Source organism: Leucoraja erinacea, chromosome 1 (genome assembly GCF_028641065.1).
Source record: "Leucoraja erinacea ecotype New England chromosome 1, Leri_hhj_1, whole genome shotgun sequence".
NCBI lineage: Eukaryota > Metazoa > Chordata > Chondrichthyes > Rajiformes > Rajidae > Leucoraja > Leucoraja erinaceus.
The window spans coordinates 1,117,262-1,142,952 of record NC_073377.1 but is presented as its reverse complement, the minus strand read 5'-3'; the positions used below and the strand labels follow the sequence as shown (position 1 = coordinate 1,142,952).

General features: G+C 46.4%; 1 protein-coding gene across 1 annotated transcript in view; it reads right to left on the bottom strand.

Moving 5' to 3' along the window:
• Positions 1-306: 306 nt before the first annotated feature.
• atrn (attractin) overlaps positions 307-25,691 on the bottom strand; it is a 346,003-nt gene continuing 320,618 nt past the window's right edge. Inside the window, exons 28-29 of the mRNA XM_055642697.1 lie at positions 3,611-3,725; positions 307-577 (exon numbers count right to left, since the gene is read on the bottom strand). Coding sequence (XP_055498672.1) covers positions 453-577; positions 3,611-3,725 — 240 coding nt within the window. The 3' untranslated portion in view covers positions 307-452. The remainder of the gene's footprint in view (positions 578-3,610; positions 3,726-25,691) is intronic.

Here is a 25,691-nt window from a genome sequence, read left to right as displayed (position 1 = left end):
AAGACCAGACACCACCGCCTTTGAACGTAGTTTTCCCTGTTCCTCTGGACAATTCTATCACAATAGTTTTCACTAGGTGAACGCAAAGGCAAAAGCAAAAAGGTGGGCTGATGAGAAAACTTGGTCTCGGAGACATAGATACTAGCACATAATCTTCTGTAAGAAAGTCGCAGACATGCAGGTTGGGGGGGGGGGGGGGGGGGGGGGGGGGGGGGGGGGGGGGGGGGTGGGGGGTGGGGGGGGGGGGTTTTGTTGGCATAATCTCAGAACAGAGTGGGACCGGGCTAGTTTTCTTGATGCAGCAGATGGAGATTTCTGTGTTTCTCAAAATGGTTTTAGTTTTTGTGTTTGGCCATAATCTCAGAACAGAAGGTGGACCGGCTCCTCAAGCTAAGTTTTCTTGATTTTCAAAAAAAAAGTATTCTTGGATTGACAAAGGAGGATTGACAGCGTCAGATGCAGGTGCCTGGCTGTGCAGGGGGAAGGTGTTTCCTATTCCGCATCGCTCCGGATTTCTCTTTGTGATCCAGGGACTTCTGTTGGGAGATGTCTACCAATGCACTGGCTACAGCAAGACCTGTGGAAAGGAGACACCAAAAAACAAAGCGTTATTACGTCGAAAGAGCAAAACGTTGACGTGATGAGTTCCATTAGGTTGCTCAGTCGGCAAGGGTGCAGAGAAGATTCACTTAGTTTATTTTAATTTAATGTCACATGTACCAAGATACAGTCCATTCAGAAAGTATTCAGACCCCATCACTTTTTTCACATTTTGTTACCTTATTTTAAAATGGATTAAATTCATTTTTTTAAATCATCAATCTACACACAATACCCCCGATGAAGAAGCGAAAACAGATGTTTAGAATTTTTTGCAAAATAATTAAAAAAAAATTGAAAAATCACATTTACATAAGTATTCAGACCCTTTGCTTATGACACTCAAATTTGAGCTTCGGTTTATCCTGTTTCCATTGATTATCCTTGAGATGTTTCTACAACTTGGAGTCCACCAGTGGTAAATTAAATTGATTGGACATGATTTGGAAAGGCACACACCTGTCTATATAAGGTCCTACAGTTGACAGTGTATGTCAGAGCAAAAAACAAGCCATGAAGACGAAGGAGTATACTCGCTAGAATTTAGGAGATTGAGTGGGGATCTTATAGAAACTTACAAAATTCTTAAGGGGTTGGACAGGCTAGATGCAGGAAGATTGCTCCCGATGTTGGGGAAGTCCAGGACAAGGGGTCACAGCTTAAGGATAAGGGGGAAATCCTTTAAAACCGAGATGAGAAGAACTTTTTTCACACAGAGAGTGGTGAATCTCTGGAACTCTCTGCCACAGAGGGTAGTTGAGGCCAGTTCATTGGCTATATTTAAGAGGGAGTTAGATGTGGCCCTTGTGGCTAAGGGGATCAGAGGGTATGGAGAGAAGGCAGGTATGGGATACTGAGTTGGATGATCAGCCATGATCATATTGAATGGTTCGCAGGCTCGAAGGGCCTACTCGCAGGCTCGAAGGGCCGAATGGCCTACTCCTGCACCTAATTTCTATGTTTCTATGATTACAATCGAGCCATTCACAGTGCACACGATAAAGGGAATAAAGTAAGAAATGTTGCTGTAGGAGTAGAGGTTTAAAAGAGAGGAGAGATTATAATGTGTGAGTTCCCGGAGAAAACCCACAAGGTCATAGGGAGAACATACAAACTCCATACAGACAGCACCCATAGTCAGAATTGAACCCGGGTCTCTGGCGCTATAAGGCAGCAACGCTACCACCACGCATCCGTTCCACCCTGTAGAAATAGTCTAGAACTTATTCAAAGGTAAACAAAAATGCTGGAGAAACTCAGCGGGTGCAGCAACATCTATGGAGCGAAGGAAATAGGTAACGTTTCGGGCCAAAACCCTTCCTCAAACCCTTTTGAAGAAGGGTTTTGGCCCGAAATATTATCTATTTCCTTCGCTCCACAGATGCTGCTGCACCCGCTGAGTTTCTCCAGCATTTTTGTGTACCTTCGATTTTATAGCATCTGCAGTTCCTTCTAGAGCTTATTCAAGTCTGGGATGGTGAAAACAGGCGTGTACTGAGGATTCAGTGCAGGCATCAGCACATCCGAGGACAACCCTTGGCCAGAAATTTGACAGGGTGAGTGAAGTTGAACAAAAAGAATATCGATTTTTCTTTGAAACAGACTTTGAAACACACTAGAGATCAAAAACCAATTTAGAGCATTGTACAGAAAGAAGATATTATCTTCAAACGGCTTTAACCATCCCTGAATAGAATGAAACAATGCAATTTATGAAAGTGTGAAAAGCTATGCGATGAAGGTTTCTCGATGAATATGCCTTCAGTATGAAGATGAAGCTTTGCCTTATTATTTTACAAAAATTAGTTCACACACATAAAAAGTTGAAGAGGGTGGCACGGTGGCGCAGCGGTAGAGTTGCTGCCTTGCAGTGCCAGAGACCCGGGTTTGATCCAGATTACGGGCGCTGTCTGTACGGAGTTTGCACGTTCTCCCCGCGACCCATGGGTTTTCTCTGGGTGCTCCGGTTTCAATGGTGCTTTATTTCAACGGCAACTATTGTAAGGTTTTCTTCCACATTCTAAAGACGTGTAGAGTTGTTGGGTAATTGACCTCTGTAAATTGTGCCTAGTGTGTAGGGTGGAACCAGTGTATGGTTAATAGTTGGTCAGTGTGGATTCAGTGGAGCGGAGGATCCGATTCCACGCTGTATCTCTGAACTGACAGTTGGCAAACATGCATCATCGTTAGGCAGGAGACCAGAACGGAAAGAGGCAGTGAAGAGTAAAAAGAAAAGTTGAACTGTAAAATATTGAAATTCAGAGTTTAAAAGGGCCCTGTTCCAAATAACATGGCGATGAACTAGCAAACATTAACAGATCAGAGATGGGAACTTTGTTAAATAAGTCATGGTTTGCATCAAAAGCCAGCTAGATTGGCAGGGTTTTTATCATGCAAGGGTATCAAGGGGTTGTGGATCAAAGATGGATGAGGCAGCATTGAGATACAGAGGGGAAATCACGGCAGATGAAATATCTTTTTATAGTCATTAAAACATGTATGTTTACTTCTATCTCTAAGCTAATAAAATAATCAGAAATCTTTTAACTTCCACCCTAGTCAAAGATCACGCTAGATAGCAAAACACCTTGATGGTTTCCTTGCACCCTAAACCGTGACACCTTATACAGACACGTTTTTGATTTCAGCATTCAGATTATGTTAGAGATACAACGTGGAAACAGGCCCTTCGGCCCACTGCATCCGTGCCGACCAGCGATCCCCGTACACTATGCCCCATGGGCAATTTACAGAAACCAATTAACCCACAAAGCTGCACGTCTTTGGAATGTGGGGAGGAAAGCAGAGCACTCTGAGAAAACCCATGCGGTCACAGGGAGAAGGTACAAACTCCGTGCAGACAGCACCCGTCGTCAGGATCTAACCCGGGTCTCTGGCGTTGAAAGCCAGCAACTCTGCGCCACTGTGCCGCCCACTGTTTGGCAAGTGTCAAAAATGGCTTAAAACATAATAACGATTGTTACAAATGAAGTGGAATATTGTTACTAACCTGACTGTCCAGGCGGTGGGATTCCTCCCAATCCTCTTGGTAGTCGTACAAATATCGATAAGATAGCTGCTTTATTGCCAAAACACGGCTCTAATGCTATGGGCTTCGGGATACTCTGCAAGAGAAATAGAAATCATTTACTTTACAGACGACCACTCTTAAAACAGGCTGTGGGAACAGAACTATCAAATGGAATGGGAAATAATTCCAAAGTTAGACACACAAAGCTGGAGTAACTCAGCGGGTCAGGCAGTGAAGGAATAGGTGATTTTTCCATTCGAGACCCTTCTTCAGACTTCAGACAAATAATCCCATCTTTATGCCGTTGATAGAGTCTAAAGAATATTGTTATGCAAAGGAGTCTTCTGTCACCATATCAACTTACATTAAGGGAAAAAAGTGAAATGTAGCTTCATTTGTTCTCTTCAAGAATCAAACAATAGACAACAGGTGCAGGAGTAGGCTATTTGTCCCTTCGAGCCAGCACCGCCATTCACTGTGATCATGGCTGATCATCCTCAATCAGTATCCCGTTCCTGCCTTTTCCCCATATCCATTGACTCCGCTATCTTTAAGAGCTCTATCTAACTCTCTCTTGAAAGCATTCAGAGAATAGGCCTCTACTGCCTTCTGAGGCAGAGAATTCCACAGATTCACAACTCTCCGGATGAAAACATTTTTCTCATCTCTGTTCTAAATGGTCTGCCCCTTATTTTTTAAACTGTGGCCCCTGGTTCTGGACTCCCCCAACATTGGGAACACGTTTCCTGCCTCTAGTGTGTCCAATCCCTTAATAATCTTATACCTTTCAATAAGATCCCCTCTCATTCCTTCTAAATTCCAGGGAATACAAATATTCTACTTTGGAGAAAACTACAGCTTAGAACAGAACACACAGTACAGCAGAGGTACAGGCCCTTCGGCCCACAATGTCTATGCCAAACTTAATACCACACATAATCCATAGCCCTCCATTCCCAGGGAATACATTGTATGTGAACAAGTACAAGAACAAGACAATTCTTGGTGCCAAATGTTGCCTGACAAGCGTTAGGCTTTAGATATACAATACAATGTGGAAACAGGACCTTCAGCCCACTTAGTCCACGCCAACCCAGTTTTACAATTTATAATTTTTACCAAAGCCAATTAACCAACAAACCTGTATATCTTTGGAGTGTGGGAGGAAAGAGGAGCTCCCGGGGAAAACCCACACAGTTACAGGGAGGCCGTAGAAACTTTGTACATACAGCACCCATAGTCTGCCGCTGTGAAGGCAGCAACTCTACCGCTGCGCCACCGTGCAACCTTTAATCCTGGTTAACCACCTGTTTTGCAATAGGAGTTACAGCACCTTAACGCTGCAAATCTTGCTGTAAGTCCAATGTCCACAATGGGGGTAGAGATGAATTGGACAGTACCCTAGCTTATGGAAGGACCGTTCAGTAGACTGATGACAGAAGGGAAGAAGCTGTCTGGTGGCGCGCAGTTTCTGCTTCTGTACCTTCTGCTGGTTTGGATCAGGGAGAAGGAAGAATGACCGGGGTGGGACAAGTCTTAAAGTAGGAAATTGTTATGATATATATTTGTTAATGTAGGAAGGAGATCCTTTTAAATCCAAGGCAACTGCATCACCAACAATGGTGTCCAACAATTTTTTTAGAACATATTTCCAAACAACCAATTAACACTTCAAATCCACATTGTAAGTAATATGATTCCGGATTGTTTGCATTTTGGATTAAATTAAATGATGAATATAATATTGCATGAAGATTATTTTTATAAGTATGCACATCTTAGTCAACATAGATAATATCTAATTTGGTACATACTACATCACTTAGGTAGGACAGGTTACCTATTCTTTTCAACTCAGCTACAGGTGCACAACCTTTTATCCGAAAGCCTTGGGACCAGACACTTTTCGTAATTCAGAATTTTTCGGCTTTCGGAATGGAAGATTTTTAGCGTAGATTTTAACGGCCGGCTCAGTGGTAGAGTGCTCGGCTCATATCCGCAAGGTCGCGAGTTTGCGCCTCGATCCCGGCAGTTACTCGATCGCGAGTTTGAGTCTTCAATGTAGTTTTTTCTTGCAGAATAGGAGAGAATAGGGAGGGTTAGGCTGGGATCATTCTCTGCGAGATAATCTTAGTGCGGGAGACAAGTGTAGGAGAGGTGTACTGACTGTGTGGGCAGAACTTTGGAAGTGATTGCCCACCATTCTCAAAAGCCGCTGTGTCTCCCTGTCCCTCCAACTCCAGAGGAATCCGCTGCCCGATGTGCCGCTACGGCGACAAGTGGCAGTTCGCCCACAGCCCGAGCTGCGCCCCCTCATCCGCAACCCGGGTTCCTCTGGAGTTGGAGCGGGGCTGGGCTAGAGTTGCTGCTGTCTGTGAGTCTCTGGGATCTCCGTGCTTGCAGTGGGCCTGGGGGGTCGGTGTCCGGATGAGGGGGCGCAGCTCGGGCTGTGGGCGAACTGCCACTTGTCGCTGTAGCGGCGCATCGGGGAGCGGCTTCTGGTGGTCCTGACGTCTCTCAGCTCCTGTCCAGGGGGGTGGCCGGAGACGTCAGGACCAACAAGAACCCGTTCCCCGATGCGCCGCTACAGCGACAAGTGGCACTTCGCCCACAGCCCGAGCTGCACCCCCTCATCCGCAACCCGGGTTCCTCTGGAGTTGGAGCGGGGCTGGGCTAGAGTTGCTGCTGGCTGTGAGTCTATGGGATCTCCGTGCTTGCAGTCGGTGTCCCGTTGGTCCTGACGTCTCCGGTCACCCCTCTGGACTGCAGCTGAGACTGGGAACTGTACCGCCCTTGCCCCCTCCCTCTGCAACTGCAAACAACCCCACAGTTCCCAGTCTCAGCTCCTGTACAGGGGGGGGGGGGGCCGGAGACGTCACAGCCCGAGCTGCGCCCCCTCATCCGCAACCTCAAGACCAAGACGCACCTTGCACACCATCAGCTTCTGTCCCTACGGGGAGCGTGTTCCTCTGGAATTGGAACGGGGCTGGGCTGCTGCTGGCTGTGGGTCTCTGGGATCTCCGTGCTTGCAGTGGGCCTGGGGGCCGGTGTCCCGTTGGTCCTGACGTCTCCGGTGACTGGCACTAGCTCCGACGTGAAGACAGTGCAAAACCCCCGCGCCGGTGCAATGAGCGGGGAGCTGGAGAGGGGAGGGAAGGGGTCACACACATGGCTGGGAAGCAGAGGGGTGTAGGTGGGGTGAAACTTAAGGGAGCGACAATTTGCTGCTGCCTGCCCGCTGAGTTAAAAAAGTTCTCATGCAAGACTCACGATACACTGTGTATCGTGTCTACCGTGGGAACTTTTTTAACTCAGCGGGCAGGCAGCAGCAGATTGTCTTCGGATAACCTTCGGATAAAAGGTTGTGCACCTGTACTTATTCTAAACAGAGAGCAAATATGTAATACTGCTATTAATCAGTTTGAGGAGACGGCAGGCTACAAATCAGAGTGTTTTTCAGTAACCGTCAAAACATATCAAAAGTTATATCATCACTCCAAAGTATACAGGTTAGAGGGGGGGGGCACGGTGGCGCAGTAGCAGAGTTGCTGCCTTACAGCGCCAGAGGCCCTGGATCAATCTTGACTACGGGTGCTGTCTGTACAGAGTTTGTACGTTTTGCTTGTGACCGCGTGGTTTTCTCCAGGATCTTCGGTTTCTTCCCACACTCCAAAGACGTCCGGGTTTGTGGGTGAATTGGCTTGGTGTAAATGAAAATTGTCCCTAATGTGTGGAGGAGAGTGTTAATGTGCGGGGTGATCGCTGGTCGGCATGGTCTCGGTGGGCCGAAAGGCCTGTTTCCGTGCTGTGTCGCTAAACTGAACTGTTATCAATTATCAATTGTCCAAATCATACAAACCGACATCTGTACGTAAGAGATGTTGACGAGTCACCACAAATGCAGTTGACAAGCAATGCTCTTTGTGTGCAATACAAAAGGCAGTGCTCTTCTGACCACACAATTGCCTTTTGCTGGTTATCTCCCCTCTGGGTATTGCACATCTGCTGCCTATTATGGGAGAGTTTGTTTCCAAGTCAATCATACACTTGGTGCCACACGTGTTTTTTTTTTTCTGGTGCTTGTTTGTCTTACGGCAACCTGATCCAGAAGGGAACTCCGCTGAGGCAAGAAGAGACAAGGCAACAGCTTAAGAAAACACTCATTATGCTCACTCTTTGAAATCAGTACAAGTAGGGAGCGGCACGGTGGCGCAGCTGGTAGAGCCGCTGCCTCACAGCTGCAAAGCCCCAGGTTCAATCCTTACCTCGGGTGCTGTCTGTGTGGAGTTTGCACGTTCTCTGTGACTGTGTGGATTTTTTTGGATGCTCAGGTTTTATATCCCATGTCCCAATGACAAGCAGGCTATTATAAGTTGCCTCTGGTTCACAGGTTCACAAGTTACAGGAGTAGAATTAGGCCATTCGGCCCATCGAGTCGACTCCGCCATTTAATCATGGCTGATCTCTGCCTCCTAATCCTATTTTCCTTCCTTCTCCCCATAACCCTTGACACCCGTTCTAATCAAGAATTTGTCTATCTCTGCCTTAAAAATATCCACTGACTTGGCCCCCACAGCCCTCTGTGGCAATGAGTGCCACAGATTAACTACCCTCTGCCTAAAGAGGTTCCTCCTCACCTCCTTTCGAATAGAGCGCCCTCTTGTAGGTGTGTACCTCTGTGTAGGTGACTGGCAGAATGTGGGTGGGGGTGTTTATGGGGAACGTGGGGAGAATTAAATGACATTAGTTGAAGGATGTGTAGTTTAGTTTAGTTTATTGTCACGTGTGCCGAGATACAGTGAAAAGTTTTTTGTCGTGCGTTAACCAGTCAGCGATAAGACAATACTGTAGTGGCCTGGACCAGGTCAGGAAAAGGCTAGACGCCAGGCACCTTCAGACGTCCTTTAATCAAGCCTGGCAAACACACAGAACACCCCTGAGCAGCAACCGGGAATCCCCTTGGCCAGACAACCGACCCTGTCCCTCAAGAGCCGATGGGGAGTGGCCTAACCTCCACAATACATGATTAAAATCGAGCATCCACAATGTACAGATACATAATAAAGACAATAACGTGGGTAGGAAGGAACTGCAGATGCTGGTTTACACTGAAAATACACACAAGGCCGGAGAATAGGGTGGAGAGGGAAAGCTAGATCAGCCACGATTCAATGGCGGAGACTTGACGGGCCGAATGGCCTTATTCTGCTCCTAGCACTTGTGAACTTGTGAACAAAATGCTGCTGTAACCCAGCGGGTCAGGCAGCACCTCTGGAGAAAAAGAATAGGTGACGTTTCGGGTCAGAACCCTTGTTCAGAATATATTGAAGCATAATGTGAACACGATGGGCCGGAGGGTCTGTTTCTATGATGCATGTCTTTATGTTCTATCCTAAGCATGTTCGTGCCAATTCAGGCACCATCCAGGTTAAAGAGGCGTTGCATGATCTCTAGAGTTTTAAAACGCAAACAGATAATGCCGGCAGAACACGGCAGGTCAGGCTGCATCTGTGCCAAGAGAAAATACTGGATGATTTTAGATCTGAGATCTTTCAACAGAATTGAGAAAGAGAAACAAGTTAGTCAACGCAGCAGAGAAGGCAGGGGAAAGGGGGCATTTCTCTGATAGGGTGAGATAATGTGGTTAAGGGAAAGTTAAAATCCTTTATCTGTGGTTGCTGCTGTTGTGAAGGCTCTGCAGTGTTATATGGTCATCTAGTTTAGAGATACAGCATGGAAACAGGCCCTTCGACCCACCGAGTTGGCGCTGACCAGCGATCCCTGCACACTAACACTATCCTACACACACACGAGGGACAATTTACAATTATACCAAGCCAATTCAATTTCAAATCGGTATGTCTTTGGAATGTGGGAGGAAACTGGTGACCCCGGAGAAAACCCACGCAGGCCACGGGGAGAACGTACAAACCCCGTACAGACAAGCACCTGTAGTCAGGATCGAACCCGGGTCTCTGGCACTGTAAGGCAGCAACTCCTCCAATGCGCCACCGTGCTGCTCCTTGTAATGAAAGTAATGAGGCATTACAGTCAGGATGACGAGGAATGACAAATGGCCAGTCTGGATATCACGGAAAGAAAGTTATGTAAAGATGAAAATTCAATTTCAACCTGCAGGCTATCTAAATGAAAAATGAGATGTTCCTTGAGTTTGTTGGGCGTTGTCGGAGTCACAGAGCGGTACAGCATGGAAGCAGGCTCATTGGTCCACCCTCTGCATGCCAACCACGCTGGCTTTCAGGGGTAGTGCAGTTTGTCCGCATTTGGCCCATATCCCTCTCAACTGTTCCTTGCTGCAACAGTGAAGAGGCCTCAGACACAGAGGTCATAATGGAAATGGGAAGGTGCATTAAACTGGCTGGGTGGCTCCCACAGATGGAACAAAGGTGTTTCACATAGTGATCACTAGATCTGTTGTTCGGTTTCTCCAACGTAGGTAGAGATAGAAAGCTTAGTAACATGGTGTCAAGGCAATAACCTCCCCCTCGATGTCAGCAAGAGGAAGGAGCTAGTTCACGACCTCAGGAGGCGTGGTGGAGTACATGTCCCAATCAGCATCAATGGTGCCGAAGTGGAAATTGTTCAAAGCTTCAAGCTCCTGGCCATGAATATTACCAACAATCTTTCATGGACCAAGCACATTGAAGCAACACTCTACATCCTCAGGAGACTGAGGATATAGGCATGTCTCCAATGACTCTTACAAACTTGTACAGATGCACCATACAAACCACACTGTCAGGCTGCATCACAGCTTGGTTTGGGAACAGCTCTGAGCAAGGATGCAAGAAACCAAAGAGCAGTGTACAATGGAACTGCAGATGCTGGTTTACACCGAAGGCAAACACAAAATGCTGGAGTAACTCAGTGGGACAAGCAGCATCTCTGGAAAGAAGGACTGGGTGACGTTTCAGGACAAGACCCTTCTTCAGACTATTCCTTTTTCTCCAGAGATGCTGCCTGACCCGCTGAGTTATGCCCCTGTCCCACTTAGGAAACCTGAACGCAAACCTCTGGAGAATTTGCGCCCCACCCAAGGTTTCCGTGCGGTTCCCGCAGGTTGCAGGTGGTTGCCGGAAGTTGCAGGTAGTGGAAGCAGGTAGGGAGACTGACAAAAACCTCCGGGAACCGCACGGAAACATTGGGTGGGGCGCAAAGTCTCCAGAGGTTTCCGTCCAGGTCTCCTAAGTGGGACAGGGGCATCACTCCAGCATTTTGTGTCACCTATTCCTTTTCTCCAGAGATGATGCCTGATCCGCTGAGTTTCTCCAGCATTTTGTGCCTATCTTCGGTATAAACCGGCATCTGCAGTTCCTTCCTGCACACAATGAAGTGATCCTGTGTAGATTTATAGATTGCGGCATAATTTTCCTCTGAAAAGACCGCAATATTCTAGTTGCCGCAGCATACAAAATGATGCTGGGAGTATACAGAAGAATGAATATGCTGAAGAAATGACGACAGTTGCAGAGGCAACTTGAATAGCCTTTGTACAATGTGGGCACTAACTGACTGGAAAGACCTGTGGTGAGAGTCAATTGTCGGAATTTGTCGGAATTTAAAGGAACCGAGGGACTGTGAAAAGCTGTCAACCCTCAGGAATAAATGAAACGGTGGAGCCGACGAGGGCAAATCCAAAATTAATCTGCAGAAACCGTGTTTCGTGAATGAGAGATCAATCAAACAGTCTGAAGGAAGTAGACAGTGACAACTTATTTAAATTCAGAAGCTGTTTCTTTTGGAAAAATAACATTTTGAGGTCTTTACCAGAATGCTGCCTGGATTAGAGGGCGAGGTTAGATGGACTTAAATTGTTGTCTCCGGGACATCGGAGGTTGGAAAGTAGATGAGAGACAAGATAGATAGGTTAGACAGTCAGAACCTTTATCCCAGGGTGGAAATGGCCAATACTGGACGGGTTTTTTTTGCCACGAGTAGTAGCTCTACTCAATAACCAAAAATCTGTAGACTCTTGCCCTGGTATTTTATATTATTCACATGTTTAATCGATATGTTTTATTTTTAATGTTTAACGTTTTATGTGTCATTCCTAACTGTCACAGTATGTCATGTCGCCACTTGCGGGCGGAGCACCAAGGCAAATTCCTTGTATGTGAATACTTGGTCAATAAACTTACTCATTCATTCATAAGGTAAGAGGGGGAAAGTTTAATAGAGATGTCCAGGGCAAGCTTTGTTTACACAGAGGGTGATGGAGACATAGAGCGCATTGCCAGGGGTGGCGGTGGAGGAGGCAGATATGATAGCGGTGTTTAAGAGGCTATTAGATAGGAACATGGAAGTGCAGGGTATAGAGGGACATGGATCATGTACAGACAGATGAGATCAGTTTAACTTGGCGTCATGTTCGGCACAAAACAATGTGGGCCAAAGGGCCTGTGCTACGTTGTTTTATGTTTCTACGTTGAGCTAAAGATATGACGTATGCTAAACTTAACGTGCTTGGAATGAACAGTTAAGTTTGGGCCGCTGGTTCCCAGTACCCTCTATCACTATCCGTTTTCTTCATCTCATGAACTGAATCAGGATTAATCTGGAACTGCAGATGTTGGTTAATACCGGAGATAGGCACAAAGTGCTGGAGTAACTCAGCAGGTCAGGTAGCATCTCTGGAGAAAAGGAACAGGTGACTTTACGGATCGGAACCATTCTTCAGTCTGAAGAAGGGTCCGACCTGAAGCATCACCTACCCGTGTCCTCCAGAGATGCAGCCTGCCCCGCTGAGTTAGTCCAGCACTCTGTATCGTCTGTCAGGATTAATCTGTCATGGTCCCAATATATCGCTCCAATTACAGGTCCACCACTGATTTTCCGGCACCCTTGGTTCCAGACCCTTGCCGTATTATCAGTTTTGCCGGGTCTACAGAGGTTACGCTAGTTCCACCTGCCTGTGTTTGGCCAATATCCCGCTCAACCTCGCCTATCCAATTTAAAGGAGATGCACAGGGCAAGTGTTTTTTTTAACAGAAAGTGATGGGTGCCAGGGGTGGTCGTGGAAGCAGATACGATAGTGGCATGTAGATAGGCACACACAGCTATGCAAAGAAATGGATTGCACGCAGACAGAGGAGATTAGCCGAACCTGGCATGATGTTTTGCACAGACTTTGCGGGCCGAAGGGCCTGTTCCTGTGCTGTACTGTTGCTATTACTGTTCTATCGCAAAAGAAGCATCTTTTCTCCGAGTCGCATCTTCGCCCCCTCCTCGTGGCCTACCATCTGGATTGGCGCGGCCTTTCCTGCCGGACACCGGCCAGAGCTTCAGCAGCGGCGCAGCACTGGATTCCATCGCGGAGCGGGCGATGCCTTACCAGGGATCGCCGGAGTGTTGGGCCTGTTTAACACTCCTGCGACTGCGGAGGGCTCAAAGGCCCCCACCACGGGTGAACAAAGAGGAAGATGACTGAATTTGCCTTTATCACCTTCCCTCACAGTGGGAATGTTGATTTTGCGGTGTGGTGATGTTTATGTGAAACTCTATCGTGTATTGTGTTCTTTTTATTCGTATGACTGATTTATGATTTTTTATACAGAGAGTGGTGAATCTGTGAAATTCTCTGCCACAGAAGGTAGTTGAAGCCAGTTCATTGGCTATATTTAAGAGGGAGTTAGATGTGGCCCTTGTGGCTAAAGGGATCAGGGGGTATGGAGAGAAGGCAGGTACAGGATACTGAGTTGGATGGTCAGCCATGATCATATTGAATGGCGGTGCAGGCTCGAAGGGCCGAAAGGCCTACTCCTGCACCCATTTTCTATGTTTTCTATGTTTTCTATGTACCTCAAATCTCACTGTACCAATCGGTGCATGTGATAATAAATGTAACTGGAACTTGAACTATATCTATGTACTTCCTCTGGCAACTGGCTCTATAGGTTTCGCTTGTAGACCTTACACACACAACCGTTATAACACGATGCGGTGAAATGTTTCTAACCTTTCACCAAACCTGCAGACGTGACACTCCTTTACAAAATGAGAAAACAATTCCAGATGATTGTACGTAATAACTATTTTTTAGAGATAAGCACCATTAATATTCCGTGAGAAAATTGTTTAATTATAGACGGGGAGCACAGATTTCACTGACACATTTAACCAACTTCGAGGAAATAATGGAATGTATTAATAGAGAAAATTAAATGTATGTTCTACATGTGGATTTTCAATCACTACCTGATAAAGAGACCTCATGCAGGAACTATAATTAGGACACACAGGGAAAAAAAGTTATGTTTTAGTTGAGTGAGAAATAGTTTGCAGCAAATGGAAAAGTTGTTTTGGGCTGTGGGATGGAACCAGTAGTTTTTGCACTGAATTAGCATAGGAACTGTTCTCATAATCATTTTGACACTTTAGGGGAAAAGGCTCAGAGGAAACATAGAAAATCGGTACATGAGTAGGCCATTTGGCCCTTCGAGCCAGCACCGCCATTCAATAAAATCACGGCTGATCATCCACAATCAGTGCCCCGTTCCTGCGTTTCCCCCCATATCTCTGGATTCCGTTAGCCATAAGAGCTAAATCTAACTGTCTCTTGAAAACATCCAGTGAATCGGTCTCCACTTCCTTCTGTGGCAAAGAATTCCACAGATTCACAACTCTCTGGGTGAAAAAGTTTTTCCTCATCTCAGTCCTAAATGACCTACCCCATATTCTTAAACGGTGACCCCTGGCTCTGGACTCCCCCAACATGGGGAACATTTTTCCTGCATCTAGGAGATAGGTTTACAGTGAGAGGGAAAAGATTTAATGGGAGATGGCGCCCAACATAGGCAACTATTTGCATGCTAGCCACAGAAGCAGATCTACAAATTCTCATTACAATCGGTCCACACTCTTCTATCTCCATTCCTACAGCGACATTTTATCATGTTTCTATACACTGTAAATGGCTAGATTCTAATCAATGTATTGTCTTTCTGTCTGACGTTAACGGCAACAAAAAGCTTTTCATTGTATCTCGGTACACGTGACAATAAACTAAACTGTAACCTAAGGGTCAACACTTTCAGTCAGAGGTGGCGGTGGGTATATGGAACGAGCTACCAGAGGAAGTAGTTGAGGCTGGTATTATAAAATCTTAACGAATAGTGAAAGGCCTGGGTAGAGTGGATGTGAAGAGGATGCTTCCACGAGTGGGAGAGTCTAGGACCAGAGAGCACTGCCTCAGAATAAAAGGACGTATCTTTAGAAATGAGATGAGGAGAAATTGCCTTAGTTAGAGGATGGTGAATCTGTGGAATTCATTGCCACAGACAGCTGTGGAGGCCGTCATTGGGTATTTTTAAGGCAGAGATTGACAGATTGTCGATGAGTAAGGATGTCAGGGATCATGGTGAGAAAACAGGAGAATGGGGTCGAGAGGGAAGGATATGATTGAATGGTGGAGTAGATTTGATGGGCCGAATGGTCTATTTCTGCTCCTATCACTTATTAACATGAATATAAATTAAAATACACTTTTAGGACGTTCTTTTAGGAAGGAGATGAAGGGACATTTCTTTAGTCAGAGGGTGCTAAATCTGTGGAATTCTTTGCCACAGAAGGCTGTGGAGGCCAAGTCAGTAGGTATTTTTAAGGCAGAAATATAGATTTTTGATTAGTGCATGTATCAGAGGTTATGGGGAGAAGGCAGGAGAATGGGATTAGGAGGGAGAGATAGATCAGCCATGATTGAATGACGGACAAAATTTGTTGGGCTGAATGCCCTAATTCTACTCCTATCATTTAATTCCCCTCCTGGGATAATTTAATATATTTAATTTCCCTCCTGGAATAAATAAAGTTCTATCTTATCGCAGCACATGACCTTATGACACTTGGTCAGGCACATGGATAGAAAAGATTTGTGTTGGAGGGATATGGGGCAAACACTGTCAAATTGGACTTGTGTAGATTGGGTATCTAGTTCAGCATGGGCGAGTTGGGTCGAAGGGCCTATTTCCATGCTATACCACTATAACTGGTTCAAGATGCCACAGCCAGGGAAACCAGCTCTCCCCATATTCCATCATAATTTTGGACGTTACAACCACATCACCCCTCCTTCTTCTAAACTGAAGACAACAAGCCTGGTCTTCTTAACCTCTTCTTGTGTAAGAAATCCGTCATCCTTGGAGCAATCTGGTGGATCAAATGGCGCAAAGCATTTCTACACCATATTCAAGTCAACGTGCGATCAAGGTGAACATAATAATTGTCTTCCCAATTGCTTGCTGTATCTGCATGTTAACTTTTATGTACAAGGGAACCTAGGTCTCTTTGAGAAACCACCCCCTTTTAGTTTTCTATCCTTATCTGCCACGTTTTGTCTTTTCATCTCTGACCTTTGTCCAACCATCTGCCTATCAAAAAGTCTTCTTACCTGTATCCACCTATCCTTCACTAGACTTTGTCCTGCCCTTCCTCTCTTCCGGCTTTTACCCCCCCACCCCCACCCCACCACAATCTGACTGAAGGGTCCCGACCCAAAATGTTACCTTTCCATGTTCTCCAGAGATGTTGCCAGACTTGCTCAATTATGCCAGCATTTTGAGTCTCTTTTTCTCAAACAGCATCTGCAGTTCCTTATATTTTTAGTTTAGTTTTGTTTATTGTCACGTGTACCGAGGTACAGTGAAAAGCTTTTGTTGCGTACTAATATCTTCATATATCATCCTTTCATGAGTGGAACTCGCTATCAAAACATGGAGGGGACAGGGGGGACACAATTTTTTGGCGTCTGCGCGCGCATGCGCACACTCACACACACACACACACGCGAGCGAGGCTTCGGAGGCTCAATTCAGCGCTAAATGCAGCTCAACTCTGCCTGTCTCACCGGGTTAACTACAGCCCTGTCTGGACTGACGGGATACCAGCGCTGCTTCTCCGCGCTGGCCATATTTCCCGCACGTCCAGGCAGGTTAACCTGGCGGGACAGGCAGAGTTGAGCTGTTTTAGTGCTGTTTCTCGGCGCTGGCTATGGGCCTGGGGGCACAGCTCGCGTCTGACCCCCGACCTCTCTGGCCACCTGTGGGGGGGGGGGGGGGGGGGCAGGCATTCGGGACAGCGCCGGAGACCCGGCCGGGATCGATCCTGCCTGTGGATGAGGCGCAGGTCTGTGCCACGTCTCCCTCATCCAATTGCCGTCCCACCCCCCTCCCTCCTCAAATCATCAGTCCCATCCCCACTGTCTCGCGGAAAGCGGAGATTTTAAAATACGGATCACAAAAACCTGGGGTGGATGTCGCCCACCTCTCAAAACATGGGGGAGTGGGACGTGTCCCCCTCTGGCCCCCCCGGGTTTTCCGCCCCTGCATCCTTTTAGGTTTTATCCATTTAGAAAGCTCATACTCGTCGTTTTTTAGCCAACGTGATCACCTCATATTTTCCCACATGATATTCCATCTTTGCCTTTGTCCGTTCACTTAACACACGAGCCTCTGAGGTGTTGCTCCATCCTTCTCACAGCTCACACATTACCATCTAGATTGGCGTCAAATGTGAACATATTTTAATTGACTCACTCATCCAAATCATTGATATTCACTGTGAACATCTGGGGTCCCAGCACTAATCCCTGCAGCACCTCCCTGATCAGTTCCCCAAACCAAAAATCATTTATCATCCCTACTCTGTTTAACAACCAATCTCGAATCCACAGCAGTATACTGCTAGGGACAGAGTGTGGTGAGCTTTCAATGTATAATTTTGTTCAAAAGCAAATCTGAATGGTGCAGTCAGCAATCTTGTCATTAGTTTAGTTTAGTTTAGAGATACAATGCGGAAATAGGCCCTTCAACTCACAGAGTCCGCGTCGACCAGTAATCCACGGACACTAACATTATCCTACACACACTAGACATTTTTGCAATTTTACCGAAGCCAATTAACCTACAAACCTGTATGTCTTTGGAGGGTGGGAGGAAACTGGAGCACCTGGAGAAAACCCACGCGGGTTCTTGGGGAGAACGTACAAACGCCGTACAGACAAGCTCACGTAGTCAAGATCAAACCTGGGTCTCTGCCGCTGTAAGGCAGCAACTCTAACGCTGCGCCACCGTGCAACCCTAATAATAATAATCGCAAAGTTAAGATAATTATAATAACATGGATGTAGATGTTAGGACAAACTTTTCTGGAGAAGGTGAGCTTGTTGCATGAAGAATGAACCACCAGACCATTCAGGCAACAACATCAATAAAACCAGGAACAAGTCAGTCTGCTGCCCAGCCTTCACCGGGATCATTGAGGCACAAAGAGACTGCAGATGCTGGAATACAAATTTGAGCAAAATACAAGGTGCTGGAGGGACTCAGCGAGCCAGGCAGCATCTGCGGGGGGAGTGGACAGACAACATTGCAGGTCGGGATAGGCACAAAATGCTGGGGTGACTCAGCGGGTTAGGCAGCATCTCTGGGGGAAAGGAACAGGTGATACAAAATACTGGAGTAACTTAGCGGGTCAGGCAGCATCTCTGGAGAAAATGAATATGTGACGTTTTGGATCAAGACCCTTTTTCAGACTGAAAGTCAGGGGAGAGGACATTTCTGGACACATGGAGGTGGGGGTGAGAAAACCTGAATTTATTTTCCAGCTGTCCAATTGATCCACTGAGGCTGTCTGTTCTCCTAACACTGTGTAGGGCTCGACGATGTTAAGTCAGTTTAAATGTTGCCTTTCTTCGACAAGAGCATAATTTATTACTAACACTACAGGCTATTTCTGATACATGCCCCAATTCTTGAAGTTCCACACCGAGCTTTGTAAAACATGGAGATTAATCCCACAGTCCTGCCTGAATCTTAGCTGAATATCCTTAAGTCACCACATGTTTCATCTCTCTTGATACTGATCAAATCTATAAATAAGATCCATTATAAAAACCATCATTTCGATTCAATTTAACTGGGGTGTCCAACTCACCTGAGCAAGATAAGACTCGATGACAAAGTAGGTAGTTAGTTTCAAGATAGATTCCCGATGAAAAATTGACTAGATAGTTCATTAAAATGTTACAAGTGCAATGTTCCCCTTAGGGATTTATTCAATTGTATTAAAAAAAAAAATCCTTTGGAAATATGCAAGCCAAGAAATTTTAACCAGGGCATCAGCAAATTGAAGAATAAAACACTAGCTAAGTGTTTTACTGTTAAGTGCGCAATGAAAGTCAGCAACTTTTGCACTATAAAGAAAATAGCAACCAATTTGGAGAAGGCGCGAGGTGACAGATGGGAGTGATTTTCTGTTGTCCATTGAGGAATGGTTAAGAGAAGATATGGTGGTAAAGAAGTGTGTGTAGGACAGTGTTATTGTGCTGGTCGGCGTCAACTTGGTGGGCCGAAGGGCCTGTTTCTACGCTGTATCTTTAAACTAAATTAAGTCATATAGTATGTAGTATAGCAGTCGTATAATAAAGGGGAAGTCTGAGGTGAGAAAAACCTTTTTCACCCAGAGAGTTGTGAAGTGGAGGCCAAGTCACTGGATGGAGTTAAGAGAGAGCTCTAGGGGCTAGTGGAATCAAGGGATATGGGGAGAAGGCAAGCACGGGTTATTGATTGGGGACAATCAGCCATGATCACAATGAATGGCTAGAAGGGCCAAATGGTCTCCTCCTGCACCCATGTTCTATGTTTCTATGTATGTTTGTCTTCATTGCTGGGGCCATTGAATACAAGAGTTAGGAACTCATGTTGCAGCCATGATGTATAGGACTTTGGGTAGGTCGCATTTGGAGTATTGTGTGCATTCTGCTTCCAGCTGGAAGAAGGGTCCCGACCCGAAACATCAACCATCCATTTTTCTCCAGAGATGCTGCCTGGTCCCCCTTTTGTTTCCGGTGGTTAGCATGGACAAGTTTGACTGAAGGAAGGGTCTATTTCTGTGCTGTATAATTCCTTCTTCTCCCCTCTCCCATCAGGCAAAAGGTAGAGAAGTGTGAAAACGCACACCACCAGATTCAGGGACAGTTTCTTCCCAGCTGTTATCAGGCAACTGAACCATCCTACCACAACCAGAGAGCAGAGCTGAACTACTATCTGCATCTTTGGTGACCCTCGGTCTATCCTTGAACGGACTTTACTGGCTATACCTTGCACTAAACGTTCTTCCCTTATCATGTATCCATACACTGTGAATGGATCGAATGTAATCATGTATTGTCTTTCTGCTGACTGGATAGCACGCAGCAAAAGCTTCTCACTGTACCTCAGTACACGTGACAATAAACTAAACTGATAATTCTATGACATCAGGAGACAGAGAGATGGAGACATGTCTTCATTCAGATGATAGCGCATCTGCAGAATTCAATAGCCTGCAATGTGTGGTGGTTCGGTCATTGACACCAATTTCTGGATACTGAGGAAATCCAGAGATATGGGAACTGTGCCAGAGAACAGCGCTGAGGGAAAAGGGCCATGATCTTGATGAATTGTGGAGCCAGCTCAGGGGGCTTAATGGCCTATTTCTGCTCCTATTTGGGATATTCTTTCGTTAAAGAGCAGGAAAATAAATAACTAGCATCTCACTGAATGCCAAAGGGGGCACTACCTCTCACTTTGCAAGACTGAAATAACAAGGTAGATTTTTTTACATCTTAAAATGAGTATTCTGATGGCAGAAATGGGGAACAAAAAACTATGGACCATAAGACATAGGAGCAAAATCAGGTCATTCAGCCCTTCGAGTCTACTCCACCATTCAATTACGGTGGAGTATTCTATTTTCCCCTCTCAACCCCATTCTTCTGCCTTCTCCCCGTAAACTTTGATGCCCTTTTAAATCAAGAACATCACTTCCCACTTTAAAAACACCCATGTCTTGGCCTCTACAGAAGTGCGGCATGAAGCGGAATTCTCTGCCACAGAAGGCAGCGGAGGCCAATTCACTGGATGTTTTCAAGAGAGAGTTAGATAGAGCTGTTAGGGCCAACAGAACCAAGGGATAATGGGAGAAAGCAGAAACGGGGTACTGATTTTGGATGATCAGTCATCATCATGTTGAATGGCGGTGCTGGCTCGAAAGAAGGGCCGAATGGCCTACTCCTGCACCTATTTCCTATGTTTCCATGAATTCTACAGATTCACCATCATCTACTCGGTAAATTCCTCATCTCCTTTCTAAAGGTACGTCAATTTATTCTGAGGCGGTGCCTTCTGAGCTGCTAAACTTATGAGGGCAATCTGAGGCCTCAAAATCAGAAACCTGACTGTAATTCATGTTCATAAGCCGTAAGAGCAGAATTAGGCCATTTCGGCCCATCGTGTCCACTCTGCCATTCAATCCTGCCATCTCCCCCATAACCTTTGACACCCTTACTAATCGCAAATCTGTCAATCTCCGCTTTAAGATTAGCAAGCTTTTAAGCATTTTATAAGCTACATTAAATTCTATGGCTCGGTGTTATTCTCTGGAGTAGTTGACCATATCCCTATTACAGATAGTCTACAAAGAAAAAGATGCAAGATCGCTTATATGTGCTCATCAATCATGTTACAGTGAAATATTAACCTGCTTGCAATGAAATTCTACGTCTTTATCATCTATTATTTAGCTTGTCTAAACAGCTGTGTAATGAACTTAAATTAGCAGCAATTTCTTCAGTCACCATATGCTTCCTCTCAGCCGACAATCACCAAATCTATAAATAAGCCCCCTTTTTAAAAATGGTTATTTTCATTCAATTTACGCAGACTGCCCATCTCACTTGAGCAATGAAAACCACGGTGATAAAGTGCGCAGTTAGTACCAGGTTGGAATCCTGATGAGAAATTTACTACATATTTCATCAAAAGGTTGCAATCCTGAGACTGACTTGTTTACTGTAATTGAGCTTGAAGCCTTCGCTATTACATCAACCTGTCAGTGCGCAGGGGCCCATCAAGCGAGGTAGTGGGACCTGTACGCTTCTTGTGGAGTGGTCAACAACAGAGGGGGCAGGGGCTGGAGGGGAGTGGTTACCATGTCGACAAGACGGTTAGATTCACAAGCGCATAAACTATGTTGAAAAGCCAGAGTCAGATATATGAAGAAGGGTCTCGACCTGAAACGTCACTTATTTATTTTCTCCAGAGATGCTGCCTGACCCGCTGAGGTACTCCAGCTTTTTGTGTCTTTCATCCGATATATATGGTACTAGACCAAGTGCAGACCCGTTGGGTCTGTTCCCCCAACGTGCGGTTGCAGGGAGGGGGGCGCAGCATGCGGCGTCTCACACACACTAACTACTCCCCCCCACCGCACACACGCTAACTACCCCCTTGATATTATATCAATATTATTAATTTGCTCCTTTTATCCCATAACGGCCCTATCTACTGATGCATAGCCCCCAACTCACAGACGCTCCTCCCATCCATACCACTCACAGAGGGGGGGAGTGGTATGGATGGGAGGAAAGGGGGTGGGGGGGGGGAGAGAGGGGGGGGAAAAGGGGGGTGGAGAAGGGGGGGGGGGAGGGGGTTGTTGTTACCGAACTGAACTCACTGTGGAATTAATCCATTAACGGAGCCACTCTGTTGCCGGGTTCCAAGTAGTCCCTGCCTTCCCTCTGGAAGCCTCCTCGTCCCCATCAGATGCCGAGTTCCCAGAGCCCTGGTTAAACGCGGGGGCCGCTCACTGTTAAGTCTGTGAAAGCGGCCCCATCAGAGACTGTGAGGCGTCGCATCCTCGGCGCTTCAGACCCCGAGTACGGGGAAGGGGGGGGAGGCTGGAGGGCGTGATCCCGAGTGAGTCTGCGGGCCGCCACAAAAGCAGCGGGGGAGCAGCCGATCTGTGCCTTCCGCCAGCGTGACAGAGCCGTGACCTGAGGGGGGGGGGGGGGGGGGGGGGGGGGGGGGGGGGGGGGGGGTGGAGAAAAGGGGGGGGGGGGGGGGGGGGGGGGGGGGAGGGGGAGGGGTGGGGGGGGGAAGGGAGGGGGGGGGGGGGGTGAGAGAGGGAGTGGGGGAGAGGGGGAGTGGGGATGGGAGGAGCAAAGGGGTGAGGGGAAGGATTTTATTAAAAATGTGTACCGACAAATGACTAAATTTAATGAGGAGTGGATGTGCGAATGTAAAAGTCAAATCACAAGCGAAATGGTAAAAATCTCTGCATTGTTGGGGTCTGCTTTTGGCGGAGGAATAACGAACACACACACACACACACACACACACACACACACACACACACACACACACACACACACACACACACACACACACACACACACACACACACACACACACACACACACACCACACACACACACACACACACACACTACACACACACACACACACACACACACACACCACACACACACACACACACACACACACACACACACACACACACACACACACACACTTATAGAGAGTGATCTTATAGAGGTCTACAAAATCATGAGAGGAATAGGCCAGGTGAATGCTCAGAGTATTTTCCCCAGCGGAGTGGCATCAAGAACCAGAGGATATAGGTTTAAGGTGAGGGGGGGAAGATTTAATAGGACCCTATGGCGTAACTTTTTTCCCCCACAAAGGGTGCATGGAAAGAGCAGCCGGAGGTGGCAGTTGATGCAGGTACTATCGCAATGTTTAGAAACATTTAGACAAGTACATGGATAGGACAGGTTTGGAGGGATATGGGCCAAGCGCAGGCGGGTGGGACTAGTGTAGATGGGATATGTTGGTCGGTGTGGGCAAGTTGGGCTGAAGGGCTTGTTTCCACGCTGTGTGACTCTAGGACTCTCTCTATGATCATTGAATTCTCCAACCCCACCCGCCCCCCATCTTTGTCCCCATCTCTTCCCTGTGCCCCACCTAGGTACGCAACCATTTTCCCCACAATCTTGCCCCCTTCCCTCAATCCTACTGTATCCCTTCCTCTGGCCTCACATTTCATGCCTCCTCTCTCACAAGCTTTTGTCTTTTCATCTCTGGCCTCTGTCTAACCTATAACCTGCCTGAGTTTGTCCTGCCTCCCCCCCTCTTCCAGATTTGTTTCTCCCCCCCCCCCCCCCCGACAATCCCCGCCTAAAGAAATGTCCCATTCCTTGGGGCGACACAGCGGTAGAGTTGCTGCCTTATATCGCCAGAGACCCGGGTTCCATCCTGACTATGGGTGCTGTCTATACGGAGTTTGTACATTCGCCCGGTGACCCCGTGGGTGTTCACCGGGTGCTCCGGTTTCCTCTCGCACTCCAAAGATGTGCGGGTTTGTAGGTTATTTGGCTTCTGTTAATTGTCCCAAGTGTAGGATAGAAGTAGTGGACCTGTGGTCGCTGGTCGGTGTGGACTCGTTAGATCGAAGGGCCTGTTTCCACACTGTATCTCCAAAGCTAGACACAAAATTTCACCAATCTATGTGCTCCAAGGATGCTGCCTGATCTTGGATCTATACACGGTAAATGGCTCAATTGTAATCATGTACTGTCTTTCCGCTGACTGGATAGCACGCAACAAAAGCTTTTTGCTGTACCTCGGTACACGTAACAATAAACTAAAGTGAAGCTGAACCTGTAAACTAAACTAAATTAAACAAAAATGACATGCTAAGTTATTCTAGCACTTTGTGTTTTATTTCTACCTGCTCATTTAATTCATTCTGAAAAATATGACAGAATTTTCAATCATCAGAACATAATCTCATGGTACGCATCAGCTCATGTCTTATGACACATGAGATGCTGGTTCTGAAATAGAAAAAGAAAATGCTGGAAGCGCTCAACGAACGAGCAGCATCGCTGTGGAGAGAAAGAGAGCAAAAATCTCATGTCAATTAACTTTCATCAGAGTCCTTTCATGGTTGTGGTGAGAGAATAGTGATCCGAAACACTAATTTAGTGAGCCGTCTGATCTGATGCTGAATAAAAGATTCATTTTTAACGTGATTTTCTCGTCATTACTGGATTATTCTAAGCTGTAAAACTGGAAGCTCTCTCCACCAACTCATCCCACCTGATAGCTGCATCACCTATGCCGGTCACATCCACGAAATGCACCCCCTATCAGTCATCTGGTTGCAGCGCAGAATGCGATAACATTTGCCCCAGGACTCTCATAAATCTGTCTTTGTTGAGGATGACGTCTAAGGCACAAGACAGTTCCTCAGGCATTCAATATGCATACTTCACTGCACCAGCTAGTTCTTCATGACATCAAAAAACACACAGGCTAACGCCCAAGACATAGAAATGTACTTCTGAGTGTAAACTTGCAGTAAATCAGGCTATCTATCTACATATAAGCTCAGAATGTACAGTTCAAGTATGGTTCAGTTCAGTTTAGAGATGCAGCACGGAGACAGGCCCTTCGGCCCACCGAGTTGAAAGAGTGGGTCGACTGGGCTTGTATACACTGGAATTTAGAAGGATGACACGAGATCTCACGGGAACATATCAAATTCTTAAAGGTTTGGACAGGCTAGATGCAGGAAAAAATTTCCCGATGTTGGGGGAGTCCAGAACCAGGGGTCACAGTTTAAGAATAAGGGGTAGGCCATTTAGGACTGAGATGAGGAAAAACCTTTTCACCCAGAGAGTTGTGAATCTGTGGAATTCTCTGCCACAGAATGCTGTGGAGGTCATTTCACTGGATGTTTCCAAGAGGGAGTAAGATTAAGCTCTTTGGGCTAAAGGAATCAAGGAATATGGGGAAAAAGCAGGAACCGGGTACTGATTTTAGATGATTAGCCATGATCATATTGAATGGTGGTGCTGGAGGGCCGAATGGCCTACTCCTGCACCTAATTTTCTATGTTTCTATGAGTCCGCGTTGACCTGCGATCCCCACACATTATCACTATCCTACACACAACACAGACATTTTACATTTATACCAGGCCAATTAACCTATAAAGCGGTACGTCTTTGGAGTGTGGGAGGAAACCAAAGATCTCGGAGAAAACCCATGCGGTCATGGGGATAACATACAAACTCTGTAAAGACAGCACCCGTAGTGCCCTTAAAAGTTACAGGTCAGAATAAAATTAAAGGATGAGTCAAATCCCGGCCACTCCCTCTTCTCCCCTCATGACAAAAGGTATAGAAGTGTGAAAAAGC